At 42.0% G+C, this 16,044-nt stretch overlaps 1 protein-coding gene across 1 annotated transcript; it reads left to right on the forward strand.

Annotated features, from left to right (window-relative positions):
- Positions 1 to 791: 791 nt before the first annotated feature.
- Positions 792 to 14,250, forward strand: LOC109776247 (G patch domain-containing protein TGH homolog). The gene is made up of 17 exons (XM_020334905.4): positions 792 to 1,034; positions 1,811 to 1,901; positions 1,993 to 2,087; positions 2,751 to 2,854; positions 3,363 to 3,424; positions 3,589 to 3,663; positions 3,969 to 4,117; positions 5,019 to 5,094; positions 5,221 to 5,304; positions 5,401 to 5,478; positions 5,827 to 5,965; positions 6,812 to 7,298; positions 7,421 to 7,702; positions 7,777 to 7,893; positions 8,316 to 8,525; positions 11,937 to 12,842; positions 13,964 to 14,250. Exons 1-16 carry the CDS (start codon positions 897 to 899, stop codon positions 12,723 to 12,725), a joined length of 2,976 nt encoding a protein of 991 aa, XP_020190494.1. The 5' UTR covers positions 792 to 896; the 3' UTR covers positions 12,726 to 12,842; positions 13,964 to 14,250.
- Positions 14,251 to 16,044: the final 1,794 nt, after the last annotated feature.

The following is a 16,044-nucleotide window of genomic DNA, read 5'->3' on the forward strand; positions in this document are numbered from 1 at the left end:
TTGTTTTAAAAATTAAAAGAAAAAGAGGAATAAGAAAAACCAAGAAAATTCAACTAAAAACCGAATGAAAATAATAGAAAAATCAGTAAAAAAAATTAAAATGATAGGAACCATTCAAAACCAGCAGAAAAAACAGGAAAAATAAACCCAAATAAAAACTGATAAAACCAAGCAACAGGTGCTCTTACCCAGAAGAATATGATTTTCCCTTTTTTTCATGAGCATCTCCAATACCAAGGTTATTTAGTTCTAGGCTATTGTTAGACACTACTCCCTCCTTTCCTAAATATAAGCAGTTTTAGAGATTTCAATATAGACTATATACGGAGCAAAATGAGTGAACCTACACTTTAAAATATGTCTATATATATATCTGTATGTAGTCTGTATTGAAATCTTTAAAAAGACTTATATTTAGGAATGGAGAAAATAGTTCATGAACATATTTTAAAACAGTTTAAAAAAAATATAAGAGTAGTTTTGTCATCCGCACAAAATAACATATAATGTAGATATAGTTTTAATACCTACAATTATGTTTTAAAATTTATAAATATTGTTTTATATTTATAAATTACTTTTCTAAACAATACATTTTACATCTATTCAAAAACCGATTGCCGATTTTTAAACCAGTTTCTTTTAGCAAGCGAACGGGGGGACAGTGTTCGTCGAGGCTACACGGGGACAGAGTAGCGATTGGAGACCTTTTTTGGGCCCATATGTGCTTGTTAGGCTACACGGGTTACCGTACGGCCTATAGTCTCGGCCCACCTTTTTACCACCACGGAGAGACCCATCTGTCGCCCATCGGCAATTCCCCGTCCCGAACCGTCGTCGTGTACCAGCTTCGCCGCCAGCGAGCTAGGGCTTCCCACTCCGAGGATCCCCCGGCCATGGCATCCCACGACGACGACCAGGACCTCGTGGTCTACGGGACGCCGATCGAGCGGGAGGAGGACATCTCCGCCCGCAAGCGCCGCGCCGTCGCCGACGCAGGCCAGCTCCGGGCCCTTCCCGCCTGGAAGCAGGAGGTACGCACCTCCACCCCATTCACTCTCTGTGTACCTTTTGTAATCAAGCATCGGGATATATTTTTCTCCCTTCTATGGGGTTAGTTGACGGCGCATTAGTTGGTAATAGATTTCAGCTATGATCACTAGCAATTTCGTAATACCTCCGTCCCAAAAAGCTTGGCTTAGATTTTTCTAGACACGGATGTATCTAAGACAAGTAATTCGGGATGGAGGGAGTAGTTTAGTAGCTACGCATGCTAGTTTATACATCCGGGTCTGTCGGGAAAGCGAGTTCTTCAATTTAGGGTTTATTATGACAGAATCGTGTTCAGTGTTTCAGTTTACTGTTTTCGAATCCATTGAACTTCTTCAATAGTGTTTGTTGCGGTTGGGGATGCTGCAAATGTTCTTCAATTTAAGGTTTATTTGACGGAATCATGTGGAGTGAACTATGGGGATGTTCTGGTTTGTAGTAAGGTTGCCACGCTTAACCTTTGGCTTGCAGTTGTGGTGCGCCACACTTTCTTAGCCACATGGTCCAGATGTCATAGGCTCTTTTTTCTTTGGCCAAATCTTGCCACACTTATGGTGACCATTTTGTTCACCACACTTTTTTGTGGCAGCACAGTTTTCCTGATGTTAGTTGTGGCAATATTTCCTTCTTTTGTTACCAACTTGTCAGACACTTGGATTGTCTCTTCTGTTAGCATTGTCATGGAATTGTGTAGCATATGATTTTAAGTAACCAATACCTCTGTTTTTTTATTAAAAAATGAGATGTGATCGGAGTGTAGGTCAGGGATGAGGAAGGGCGGAGAAGATTTCATGGTGCATTTACTGGAGGCTTCTCTGCTGGCTTTTACAATACTGCTGGCTCAAAAGAGGGTATGTTTGTTGCCTTGAGATTATGTTTTTAATATGTGACAATATCGCTGAAGAAATGAATGGGGTTATAAAAAAGTCATTTACTTTATAGGATGGACGCCACAGACATTCACATCTTCACGAAAAAGTAGAGCTGAGCATAAAAAACAAAGCATATATAATTTTCTTGATGAGGAAGATATCAAGGTATGTGATGCTTTTTTTCTTCTAATGCTCACTTTTTGTATGGAAATTGATAATCTGCAGCAGTCGTACACTGTTTTGTTGTATTTCAAATCATGGTATTCCATACTGGACTGCCTAATGTTTAATGTTTTGAGTGCGAATGCAAACACGCCATGTTCTAAAAAATCTAAAAAACAAGACATTTACATGAAAATGCTTTGATTTTCAGTTTTAATAGACAAGTAATTTTGGTTTGTAATGAAATTGCTCCATGATTGGAAGTAGAATGATAACATCAATATTGTAACTATCATTATCTGCGAAATTATGCCAGGATAACTATAAGCATGTTATCTCACATCTTTAGTTAATTTACTTGACAACATATATCTGTTTACAGACGCTTGCTGTAAAGGTAAAGCTAGTACAGATATTGCCCATCAAAGAAGCAAAAGACTGTAAACTGTCTTCCCTGTTTCTTAGAATGTTGAAAATGTGTAAACCTTGACGAGCATGTACCAGTGGTTCGTGAACTAGTGTCAGTGTTGACGTATTTGACTGAGCTTGGCCCCCAACACTGTCAATTTTTTTTGGCTTTGATTGTACATAAGTGATTTCTCAGGATAAATTTGTTTCATGAAATTGTGAACTTATCTGTTGACAAATTTGGGCACCAATTTGCAGGATATGGGAGGTAATGCCTTGGAAACATCTCAACAGTATGATACATTCGGTTTTACAGCTGCAGAGCATGCCAGAAAACAAGCATCCAAGGAACAAAATGAGAGGTTAGCATCTTTACATTGCATAACTGACATGAAGCTTAGGGGATGTTTGGTTGGCTACAACACTTGGCTAACGGCTAGCCTAGGTTTGGTAAAGTGTGGCAAGCCACACTTCTTGTGGCAACTAAGTTGTTTGTCACAAGTTAGGTTGTTTTGTTCGCCAATTGTGTGTGATGGATGAGCTGGCCATGGTATTATGCAACTTTGGTGTGCCCAAACTGCAGCAGTGAACCATATGGCTTTCATCAGACAAACATGCATGAGTTGTGGTAAGGGGTGGAAATTAACCCAACACCCTCGAAATCAGCTTTACTTAACTGTCCTCTTTACTGTTAGCTGCACTGAAGTATTAATGTGGCTGTACACACTTTAGATTTCTAGTATTACTCTTGTCTTCATCAATTTATGTTCGTATCACCATGCCTTTTTAACTTAAATGGCAAAAGTTACTGTTCTCAGTTCACCACTCTAATTGATATATATGTAAACATATTTGCACATCTGCATGCAGACCATCAGCTATTCCTGGACCTGTTCCTGATGAATTGGTGGTCCCTGCCACAACCTCGATTGGTTTGTCTCTGTTGTTTTATCTTTTCAACTACTCCCTCCGTTTCTAAATATAAGCCCCTTTAGAGATGTAGTCCGTATTGGAATCTCTAAAGGTCTTATATTTAGAAACGGAGGGAGTATATGTATTTTCAGATAATAGTAATATCTTGACATCTTTTGAGCAGGCGTGAAGTTACTGATGAAAATGGGCTGGCACCAAGGTCGTACCATCAAGGATGCACATGCTGACTCCTTATATGGTATGCATTTTGTCTGTGAATTTGAAGCCATTTCATAGTTGATCTATGGGACAAACTTGTTCTGTGTTGCTTTCAATGTTTTTTGTTGAATTCATCCAAAGTCTGGCCTACCATCAGGTCAGAACGACAGATTATGACAGCCATGAGCGGCCTATTGTATCGGCTGTAGAAAATCTGAGTTCACAAATTATCTTAGTCCAACAGTTATCTGTTAAAAAAAGCATTGTGCTTCTCAAATAGCGACCGAATGGTTTGGTGTGGTAGTGTTGTGCTGTTATCTAACTATTAACTGCTGATGCCTACAGAGTCACGTAGGGAAGCTAGGAAAGCGTTTCTTGCACTCTCTGGTGTCAGTAACGATGAGGATCAAGATCAAATTGCTTCTCAGAAATCTAGAGTGGATGAAAATGTCGCAGAATCATTTAACAAAATAAGCGCTTCGGGAAATACCCCAGTAAGCAGGACATGCATCTCTTGATTATTTGTTGAAGTTTGTGTTTCCTTGTTTAATTGTTTATGAGCACTTCTCTTGTAAGGTTTCACCTTTTTACTTCTCTTTGGTTCTTATGATGTACTAAAGTGCTCATTGAACTTTTTTTCTTCTTAAACTTCAACGAACTTATTGTGATCTTTTTCTTGCAAATCCGAACTATATTTAGACCTCGTACCTCTGTTTTATGCTATAGACTGCGCACAGTGCAATTTTCCAAGTGAACTACATAATATTGTTTTATGGCTAAACTAAAATAGTAAGTACTTTCATACTGATATATTTTGTCTAGTTCCTACTAATCATTGTTCTAAAACCAAATATTAATTCTATCTTCAAGACCGTAAAAAGTCACTAGCAGCATTATAAAAGACAGATGATTAGTATGATAGTATCTAATGCATGATTGGTTGGTTGCCTAGTTTCAGGTTAGCCTGCATATTATGTCCAGTATGCATTGTGTGGGTGATAAACAATTTCAGAAAAAAGTTTTAATCTGGAGAAAAGTTTTGCCTTTACCACTGCAAATTTACGGTGTCTTGGCTGCCATAATAAACTAATTATTACTCCCTTATTAAGTAATTATACTACTGGTTGGACCTGACTACTGGGAAGCTAAGTTTGAGATGTAAAGCTGAACTTGGCTGTGTGGATAGATCTTGCATCCCTTGAGACAGCCTGCTTTTTGTACGCAGGCCACTAAACACTTAATTATGGCACCCTGTCGGTCTGCCTTGAGGACTATACAGGCAACTGTTCTTGCAATAAGTTACTGTTGCTCAAAAAGTGTGCATGCAATTGCTAACTTGTTTTCCATAAAGAAGAAAACATCAGCTGATTTTCCTGGTTTTCCATAAATATTTAGGTGTATGTACTTCATCCAAAGGAAGATCTGCATGGTTTAGGTTTTGACCCATTCAAGCATGCGCCTGAATTTAAAGGTACCATACTCCAAGTCCCCAACAAATAATCATTTGAATGGATCTCCTGGGTCCTGGCTAGGCGTACGGACCTGACTAGGCACGCCTTTTTGAACCTTGGCTTGACCTCACATTTTCTTTCTGCAGATAGGAAAAGATCACACAAATCAGTGAACAGGGACCGGAACCGAAGTGATGTTTCCGTGAGGGGAAGTCTCCTGATTTCAAACTGTATGATTGTCATGACCCTTCCGTTCAGTTCTCTATTTTGCTGATATTGCTTAAGTATATTTGACGGAAAATCTTAGCTAGTGGTTTGATCATCAGCAGGACAATATGCTCCTGGTTTTGGAATTGGAGCACTCGAAGAGCTTGGTGTTGAAGATGAGGATATTTATGCATCAGGTAATTTAATTATCTTCTGGTCCATTTGAAACTACCTAACGTTAATATTGGAAGTCGTGAACTTTTGATGGAAGCATATGGCATTTTTGTGTATCATTCCTTACTGAAATGGAATGGTCGGTTTATGGTAGATTCTGAATGTACAATTGCTATCGCCTTGTACCACTATAAGGTGAATTCTTATTTGTTCCTATGAGGATGTGTGCTATCAAATGGAAATCTTGGCAGTTGTGCATATAGCTTGACAAGACTAGACTTGTTTCACTGTTTGAAGATGCTATTTCTATTTAAGATGGGCTGGCCCTTTGATATTGTTTCTCACATGTCTTACTATCCTGTCGTGCTCAGGTTTCAACTATGAACAAACAGAAGTTGATATCGAGCCTTCAAAAACATCTGGTGACAGTAAGTTTAAACTTGAAGACAAGAAGAGAGGTTTCTTCCTGAGCTTTAAAATCGCCTCAAATTCCGAGTACAAACTCGAAAGGTGATGCTTCTCTTTGATTTATAATTGATTAATGTTAATGCCTTAGCTTGTTTTTTTCTATCCTAGTACTTGCTTGAACTTTGTATGTATGAATCATTTGATTCTCTCTTTCCACATATTGTCACCATGTTAGGTATTCTTTTGCTGTTTATGTTGTGCTATGTAAACTTGTTTTATACTTGTTAAGTTGGATCTATTGATGCCAAACCTCTTGCTAGTATGTGGTTGAAAGAACCAAAGATGTGCATAACATGACATCTATTTTAGAAACTTCTTGTGATTTGTGAGCGTTTGCACAAAGCAATTGGTAGAGAAGTAGTACATGCAATGACAATCTAGCACGCCAGTTTAGTGAATGTTACTTTAAATGGTAGTGCTGTATTGTAAAATCTAGTTAAATTTATTCACGAATTAACAAAAAATATAGTCAAATTAATTCTAGCCACTTCCACCCAATGAACTCCTGACACGCATACAATTGTGTGTTTTTAACCGAATTACCGATATGTGTTTTCAACTGAATTATCGCTACATAGCGGTATGTGGTGATATGTGTTTTCCCAACATCCATACCATCGTGTGTAGCGGTATGTGTTTTCAACTGATCTCTCTCTCTCTCTCTCTCTCTCTCTCTCTCTCTCTCTCTCTCAGTTACTGGGTCTCGCCATGTTAGTTTAAGCTTAGTGGCATCAGCAAATAAATATGAAGGATGACAGTGCGCACCTGTTAGCTATGTATATATTGTATTATTATAGTTCACATTCAGCAAATTAGTCTACTCAATTCCATATTCATCTCATATATATGTATTCATCTTGGAATTTTGGTGACACTGTGACTCTTCAGATTTCATCCTCCTGAGATCCCAGCTGATTTTGATGGTCGCCATAAGTTCTCAAGTCCAATTCAGACAGCTGATAAGTTCTCTGATCTAGCTCCTCCTGAGGTTCCTCCTCCAGAAGACACTACCTTGAGATTATTGATTGAGGGCTGTGCTGCTATGGTTGCTCGTTGCGGGAAACATATAGAGGATTTCTACAAAGAGAAAAGTAAAGCAAGTCCACAGTTTCTTTTCCTCGATGGAGGAGATGGATGTAGCTACTACACAAGGAAGTTATGGGAGCATCAGCAGAAGTTTATTGACCGGCAAAGACCTGGTGCTGTTAAGTCGAAGCCTTCTTCTGACAAGTTGACAGCTGAGAATCGTGGAACTATTCTTGGTGAAAAGCCCCTCGATAGAAGCTCCAAATCATCTAGCTCATTTGTTTCTGCAAAAGAAGCTGTTCAACTACAATCAAATCTTGGTGACACCTTTGTGAAGCCAATATCTCTTGTATGTTTTTGAATTGCATTGTCTTACCAATTATTGCTGCCTCCCTTATTGTGCCACATTCTTTATATGAATTACCTAATCTTGGTCTGATTATGCAATGGATTATTCTTGCTTCGCAATAGGATGGCGTGCCAGAGTCAAAGAAGCCTTTTAGAAATGAGCCAGCAAAGCAGGCAAGGTTTGAGCAGTTTCTAAAGGAGAAATATCAGGGTGGTCTTCGTATTGCAAGTCTTGCTCCTACAATTACAATGTCGGACGCTGATCGTGCTCGTGAAAGACTAGATTTTGAGGCTGCTGCAGATGCAATTGAAAAAGGAAAAGAATATAAGGCTATAGATCCTTTGTCAATATTGGGTTTACCTGGATTGAACGAGCAACGCTTTGTTTCATCCACTCAATTAGAGGTAGGTTAGCTTATTTCGATCTATTAGTAATGTCATGTCTCTTTTTCACATTTTAATCCTTAAAAACAATACAGAGCTCTGCGGTACTCCAAGATGAGAGGCCCATGTATCCACAGAGGGAGGAGTTTGAATGGCGGCCTTCACCAATACTGTGCAAGCGTTTTGATATTGTTGACCCTTTCATGGGAAAGGTAAATTTAAGTGATTCTACATTGTTGGGTGTGTGACTGTTAATTAGCCAATTACCATAGGCAAATGAACTAAAAATTAAGTACACAGAATAAGAAAAATAAATTGGTGATCTTTAGAAAAGGAATGGGGTCACAGATACACACAAATACATTGTGGTTTATGTTAGAGTATCGTCGTAAATTTCCCCAGTTCTTGCACGCCATAAATATAATGTTGTCTTTACTTTTATACTGTTGTAGCTAAGTACAGTTTCCGAATTCTAGTTCGATGGAGCTGATTTGCAACTGATAAATGGTATCAGTTCTAGTGTTCTAGTACTCTTTTTCTACTTTGTTATTATTTGCTATTTGGCGTTAAATCAAATATATATTTTCAAAACGTCACTCACGCTGACATCTGATCATGCATGCTGTATGTGCAGCCAATGCCTCTTCGAAGACCAATAAGTAAGATGGACACCCTTATGTTTATGACCGAGTCCACTAAAAAGATAAATGAAGACGTAAGGGGCTCAAGTACGATTCCACAAAATGCTGCTGTGTCAGGAACAGAAGAGACAGAGGCACAGGAAACTGCAAATAACCCTGATATTGTGGCAAGCAGGATGCAGAGGCCTGTTGATCTTTACAAGGTACTCCCTCCATTCCTTTATATAACATGTATTTGTTTTCTAATAAAATTTCAGTAAAGGTGTATTTCTTCTAATTCCTCGTAATCCCATGTTTAGCCCAATAAAAACGGAAAGTATATCTCTCCTGATTTCGTATATCTCTTCTATTAGGAAAAAATAGGAAAATATCTCTTTTCCGATTGCCTGTATCTCTTCCTTTTCCTAGCCTAATTGATTTACTTGCCACTGACCAACGAATTGGCCAAGGGTAATTTCGTCCTACATTCTCTATTATTTTGTGCCTTGATCACCGTGCCGGAAAAAGATACACCTTACATAAGGGAACGGAGGGAGTAATAATTACGCCAAATGTATGTTCTTAGGGGAAACATTGGCCAGAAATTCATGTGGAATTAAACCATATTTGAAGGATTATCTTGGCATGTTTAATTTGTGCCCCCTCTACTTTCTGCTCAGACTGAAGCTGACCTCTCTAATAGCATTCATATTGCTCCCTGTATTGAGCAGTGCACCAGGTTATTTTACCATTAGATACTACCTCGTCTCTACATGCAAAATACACCAAAAGTCCTAGCTCATGGCCTCACTTGGAAAAACAAAACTTTTACATGGATTTCATAGAAAACCTATGTACAAGTAGAACTTATAGAGCTTCATGATTATTGAGGGTAAAAGGTCTATAATAATAATGTTGCTCTGTTGTCTTGTAAAAATATTCTTCTTACCTGGCTATGTATGAATGGAAAAAAAAGCGATTCTTCAAAATCCTTAAGTACCATGTATGTATATAAATATAACAATAACGGGAGGTTCGAAATGATTTGGAAGCATCAAAATGACTGTCTTAAATGGGAGTTCGCCTAATGCCCAATGGGTGCTGCTGGCCATTAAAGACGAAACACAACTTTGGTCCTTGGCTGGGGCCAAAGGCTTGGTTAGACTGATCGGGGGAGAGTCTTAGTCCTGGTTAGTGTGGGTCTTTTTTCTTGCTCGTGGTCGGTTTGTGCGTGCGTGCGAGCGCGCGTGTGTGTGTACCCTGTACATTTGTCCTTAATCCAGTGATACATAGCTCTCCTGCGTATTAGAGAAAAGAAAATAATAGTGGGAGGTAGCCATATTTGTTTCATTAAGGAGAAAAAACTCCAAACTTTACTGTGCACTTGTGGAGAATGGCATATCAAATTATTGACATATATAAATGTAGTGAAACAATAGGTTAGAGTATATACATGCTGTTTGTTGGAAATTGGGTTATCATAATTCACGTTGTAACCCTTTAAATAAGTATATTTTCCTACATGGGCCACATAATCGGTATTGCCCAGTTGGTTATTCGGCACTTTGAGATAAAGGCGGGGAGTTTGAACCCATTTTCCTGCAATAAGGGCATTTCTAACCGATCCCCTAAGAAATAGAGGAGGATCTGGCTGAGTAAACCTTAGTGGAGTATTTATACTCCACTTAAGTTTTGGTCGGTTCTAGCCGATCCCCTAAACTTAGCGGAGTGAAACTTACTTTTGGTTTAAGCATATCGTCGAACACTTGTCGTGCAGCCTATATTTGGTCAATTGACTGAATCTTTGTAGCGCGTTCACGGCGTGCTCCTGCTTCACCAGCGTCTGCACGAGCGAGTGCTTGGTTCCCTTCCCCACACCTCCCGGAGTCCTGCTTGCTCCACACGCGGATGTTCTTGTTGTCCGGGCTGGTGTACAGAGTGTCGCCCTTGGCGGCGAGAGAGCAGATGTGATGTGGCCTTCTCCCTGACGAGCGAGCTGATGAGGCTGGTGCCGGACACCATTGTTGGCGCGACCACGGACGGCTCGCTGTGGTGGTTTGGGGGGGGGGGGGGGGGGGGGATGTTGTACAACGGGCAGCATGGGAGCGGGAGGAGGCGGCAGCCACAGTGGCGACGAGGAGAATGTGGTGCATCGGGCTGAAGAGCTCCCACGCCCGGGGCTCGCGCCGCCCGTCCCCGACAAGCTGCTCTGCCTGCCCGTCGCTAGGGTGCGAGCACGGGAGTCTGTCGTAGGCCCCTTCACTATCGCTATCTCTCATGGCCGCGAGTCATGACCGCGTGTGACCTGGGCGGCGTAGTCCTTGCCGGCTGGGGTGGTGTGATGCACGGGACGCGGCACACATGTGCTAGGTGGCGATGCCTGGGACGGTGGGGGCTGAGGGCGGTGAGAGGCGGAGGGGAGTGGTGCTGGTGGCAGCTCGCGGGGCGGCCAGAAGAAGGTGGGCCGGCGGCCGGCGAGGTGGGATCTGTGGCTCCATGGTGGAAGCAGAGGGGAAAGGGGTTGGCGGCGCTCTTGGGGAGAAGACGCCTACGCGGAGGGAGGAAGGCTGGTGGGCGATCTGGTCGGGGGAGATGACGGACCCGGAACGAATTCAGGTTCGGATGGGAGCCAGGAGAGACTGGAGATTTTCCTTGGCCGCCTCCAGCCGGAGTAAATATACTCGTGGGATAGGCGCTGGAGTAAATTTTTTACTCCACTAACCGGTTTAGGGGATCGGCTAGGTACGACATAGAGGAGGATATAGGCGCTGGAGTAAAAATTTTACTCCACGAACCGGTTTAGGGGATCGGCTAGGTACGGCATACAGGAGGAAAACCGAAATTATCCTCCCTTATAGCCAGATAGGGGATCGGTTAGAGTTGGCCTAAATCGGTAACCTTAAATCCTTATACCATGCATGTATGACATCTTGTTTATTAACATAATTAGTGCATTCTATTTTCCCTTTAATAAATGGAATAGTAGATGCAATGCTTCATAATGGGATGTTGTCATTTTTTATCTGGTAGAATCACCAATTTAAGTCTGATGCCAGGTATGGGTTCTGATAGTTGTGTTTACACTCATTTCTTGCGCAGATTCAGATTTGCTTAGCTGGTTGGTATCTTAAATGTGGGGTTGTCAGAGAACTTGGACAGTTGTCTAGGCTTCCTCTTTAAGCCTGTAAAATATTTCATGTTTAGAAGAGCTTAAGCCTATATGGTGGCTTAAGCTGCTCCACAGGTGGACGTGATCCTATTGTGCATGCCAAGTTTCCATAAAATGTGTAAAAAAATCATGTATGTACAACATACTATGCATACGCACTTGCAAAAATAAGATCATTTGTGTACTGTACAAAAAGTACAAGAGGCGAGATACTAGCAGAGCAACTATATGTGCACAAATTACTTTCTTACAGTTCACAAATGGTCATATTGTATAGCATGTTGTGCATCTGTGAATTTTCTGTATTTTATTTAGACACACAAATTACAATTTATGATGGGTGATGTGGGCGCAACAGTTGCTGATTTTGATTCCACAGTTGTCTATGTTGTCAATTAGGAAATGGTTAATTGGACTTGAGGGTTCTGTACTTCTGTACTGACAAGTTATTTGTTGCGCTTTCCAGGCAATCTTTTCTGATGATTCAGACGATGATATGGACGAACCTCTTAACAATCAACAAGTGGACCCAGTGAAGACGAGTGAAGGTGCCAACATGGCTCTTAATCGTCTTGTTGCTGAGGATTTCCTGGAATCTTTGGGTAAAGAACTGGGATTGGAGGTTCCTCCAGAGAAACCTGCCCAGCCACCGAATGTATTATTTAGATCAGAAATCCTTCCAACGGCTGATGCAAGTGTATCTAGGAATGGCCAGACATCTACTTTTAGGGAGATAAAGGAGAACGAGGGTTCTTTGGGTTTGATGGAAGCTGCCAATGGTAATGGGGACGATCCTTCATCCAATGTCGAAAAGCTTGATTTCAAATATGAGCATAGTGCTGACATAGGCCGGTCACACTCTTTACATCGTCAGATTCGGAACGGTAGTCCAGAGTCTGATACTTCTATTGAACGGCATAGGAGTAGGAAAAGAAGATCCCATCATCGAAATCGGAGTCCAACACCAGATTCTGGTTCTTCTGATGAACGACGTAGTAGTAAGAAAAGAAAGTCACATTCAAGGCATAGAGCAGGCAGGAGTAGAACTCCTGATGGCGATTTGTCCTCTGACAGCCAAAGGAATAAGAGAAAACGTCGGGAGAAAAGGAGTCATCAGACCCGCATGTCTGACAGTGATTCTAGTGATCATGAATACAAGGAAAAATATACATCTAGTAGTAGAAGATCATCTGATAAAGACAGAAGTAGAAAGCATTCTAAACACCGCAGGCACAGAAGAAAAGACTCTGCATAATGTTCTTGAATACAGCTACAGGAATATATGGCTGCAAACGAAAGAATTCACACTAGCTTCTCCAGATCATCCAAGTTGGTGAAAATGTTGGGCCCGATACTGAAGTGGATGTTTATAGTAAGCATTCTAAACCAACCTTATGTTTTTGTTCTTGTGTACATGGTATTTTGAGTGAGCTGTTATTTTACCTGCATATGGTATTTTATATTTATAATGGTGGAAGATCCTTTCTTGTCTTCAATGTACGTGATGCTTCGTGTTGTTATTTTACCTAAGCATGCCTATCACTTTCTTGTCCTTCACTTCAAATTGTTATCCTACATTTTCTGCACTTACTTCAAGAATGGACAAATAGCCTTAAAAGATTGGGAGATCACAAATCCTGGCAGAGCTAGAAACAAAACCATTCTAGTGTTTTTGTCGAACTATAAGTGGAAGCAAAAAGAAAAAGGAAAATTCAAAGCTTAAGTTGTGTGCTAGCGCCGCTAATTTGATCCTTGTTGGTTTGGTCTTCCAAATGGTGTTTTGGGCCAAGCTGGTATCCTGTACTCCCTCTGTTCCAAATTACTTGTCGCAGAAATGGATGTATCTAGAACTAAAATACATCTAGATACATCCATTTCTGCGACGAGTAATTCGGAACGGAGGGAGTACATACCTGGGCAGCACTACGAGGTCTGCTTTACAACACTTCCCTAAGTCAACTGTGTTGCTTCGCTCCATGCAAACTAATGTGTCCTACACTTGCATTTCGGACTGTTGCGGTTAGCAAAGTTATATTAATCTTAAAGAAATTGCATATAACCAGTGAAAGTTATCTTTGTGTTACTTGAAGCCCAATTCCAAAGGGTTACGAGGCTAGTTGTGTTTTCCATCCAGGAGTTGCTGAGTTTGGCAGGAAACTAGCTGGGAATGGGCTTGGTTTGAGCCAAACTGTGGCGACCTGAATGTTTATAGTTTTCTAGTTTATTTACATCTCTTGGTGAACATGATGCTTTCTTCATAAGAAACACAATGCAGTCGGATTTGGCTGATAGATGTTGCCGGGTTTTTGGATAGTCATTCTTTGAGTTACAGGCCTGATGTGGCTTCTGTCTTTTGTGTCTTGATTTCCTCCTGTACGACCCTTATTATTACCTAACTTTGTGGCATTTCTGTTGAGCAAGGAAAACTAGTGTACCCTTTTTTTTGTTCTTTTTTTGCGGGTTAACTAATGTACCCGTTTTGTGTTGTTGCAGTCACAAGTTGATGCCGTGTTATCCAGTCATCCAAAACTATTTGATGAGCCTGGAAGCTTCTTGCGTAGTAGTTACTGAGATTCGGGTTGTGCGTGCAGCCTTCCTTTGTATGTGGAGTTTCTGTTGCCATCGTGCCCCTACCTCCTGTTGTGTTGTCTATGTCATGTCATAAATTCGTTCCGTTCCGGAAGACTGTCTCTGAGGACCCTTGTACAACTCAAACTGCCAGACATGAACAGGTGTAAATAGAAGAGAATTGGGTTGTCATTAACATAGTATTTAGATTTTCATTTTCGGTGGTGTTGTTTTCAGTTACAAGTACTGTTTCTGTCATGCCAACACAATGTATATCGGTCTAGGACAAGAAAGTTCGTTCTCCGTGTTGCTTGTGTGCTTGCGCACCTGTGGTGTTGATGCAAATGCCCAGCGAAACAGCAACCATAAGCAGGTAAAGAGCTCGGACGCCAGAATGAAGCCTGGCGAAGCACCCGTGCACTAGCACATGAGCGTATGGTAACGTCATCATGTAGACATGACGAGGACCGGTGTCGAAAAGGCGCGCTCGCTTCATGCAGACTCTACTGAGTACATGAGCAGCAGGCAGGCATGATGACTCCCGCGGGAGAAGCCTAGAAGATTCGATTCTTGGGTCGGGAGGCAAGCCACGCACGGGCTGCCATTCCATCCAGCATCTCCAACGCACGGACGCGTCGCCCTCGCCTGGTCCAACTTCTGTTTGCTGCCAACTGCGACGGGCCCGGCGTCGCCGTCGCAGTCGCCGCGAGATACGGTGTCAGCAGCGCCAAGAAAAGAGAAAAGGCGTCCCACAGTATCTGTCTCTCTTTCCAGCAGCATCTGACGCGGGAGATCCTTTTTGGTGCTAATGGAGTAGTTTTATGAACTCTCGTGCTGCTAGGCTGATTGGACCCTATCTACTTGCACCAGACGACCACCTTGCATTAGGGGTACGTTATGTCAGCATGGTAGGGCGTGTGGCGCGGTCTGCTGTGCTTCGTGGTCGTGGTGACGGGCGCAAGGCGACGCCGGCTGCTGTTGCCCGGGATAAGAGCGAGCGAGCGAGCGAGCGGGCTGTTGGTTGGGCGATCACCCGCCCGCGCAACACGAAGGAGGTGGTTAACCTACCGGCCACCAACCACAAAGCGAAAGAGAAGGCGGGGTATCCGCGTCCGTCCAGTCGACGACGGGCGTCGCGGCAAGTCGGATTCGACCGGCTGACTGATTGATTGATACGATCGACGCGGACCTGTGCACGGACGGACGGACGTACTACTACGTATAGCAGCAGCTTTGCAAACGGACACGAGCGATGCGCTGCGCTGCACGCATCGGGAGGAAGACAAGTGTGCTGCGCACCGACTATGTAGCAGCTAGCTAGCGCGAACTCATTTTGTTCTTGTTCTACGTGCGTCTTCTTGGAGAGTGGAATTCGGTTAAGTATAATCGCGCCGATGGTAACAGCTAATCACTCAATCAGGTGAGGCCGGGATCGGGATGGCGTGGAAAGTGTCGCGAGTAGTGTGTTTTACAGCGGGGGATGATACCGAGGGAAGTGGTGGTGGCGAACTTTGTCACCGTGCCTTTGCTTCTTTCTGCGTGGCCGAGGAGAGATCGTGTCTTTCCCTAAGTACATCTGGCGTCCTTTTGTACTGCTGTTACTAGTTTAACCCTGCTCCGAGAAGGGATGTCTTTTAGGACACTCCAAAGGCCAGGAATGCAAAAGAAGATCTAGCTAGGGCATATAATAGCCAGATATGTGAGTTATTCCCTCCGTTACTAAATATTTGTCTTTGTAGAGATTTCAACAAATGACTACATACAGAGCAAAATGAGTGAATCTATACTCTAAAATATGTCTATATACATCCGTATGTGATAGTTCATTTAAAATCTAACAACAAATATTTAGGACGGAGGGAGTAATAAACAACAAATGATGCTTAGTACTTACATACTTAAACTTCTTCCATGAATGGCAACAACTCCTCTACGTGCGCAGCCCACAATAATCAAAGCGCGCTTGCTCGTTTGACTTTAGAGCTCAATCACTTGGGCGATTCGCA

Source organism: Aegilops tauschii, chromosome 7, assembly GCF_002575655.3.
Source record: "Aegilops tauschii subsp. strangulata cultivar AL8/78 chromosome 7, Aet v6.0, whole genome shotgun sequence".
Classification (NCBI taxonomy): domain Eukaryota; kingdom Viridiplantae; phylum Streptophyta; class Magnoliopsida; order Poales; family Poaceae; genus Aegilops; species Aegilops tauschii.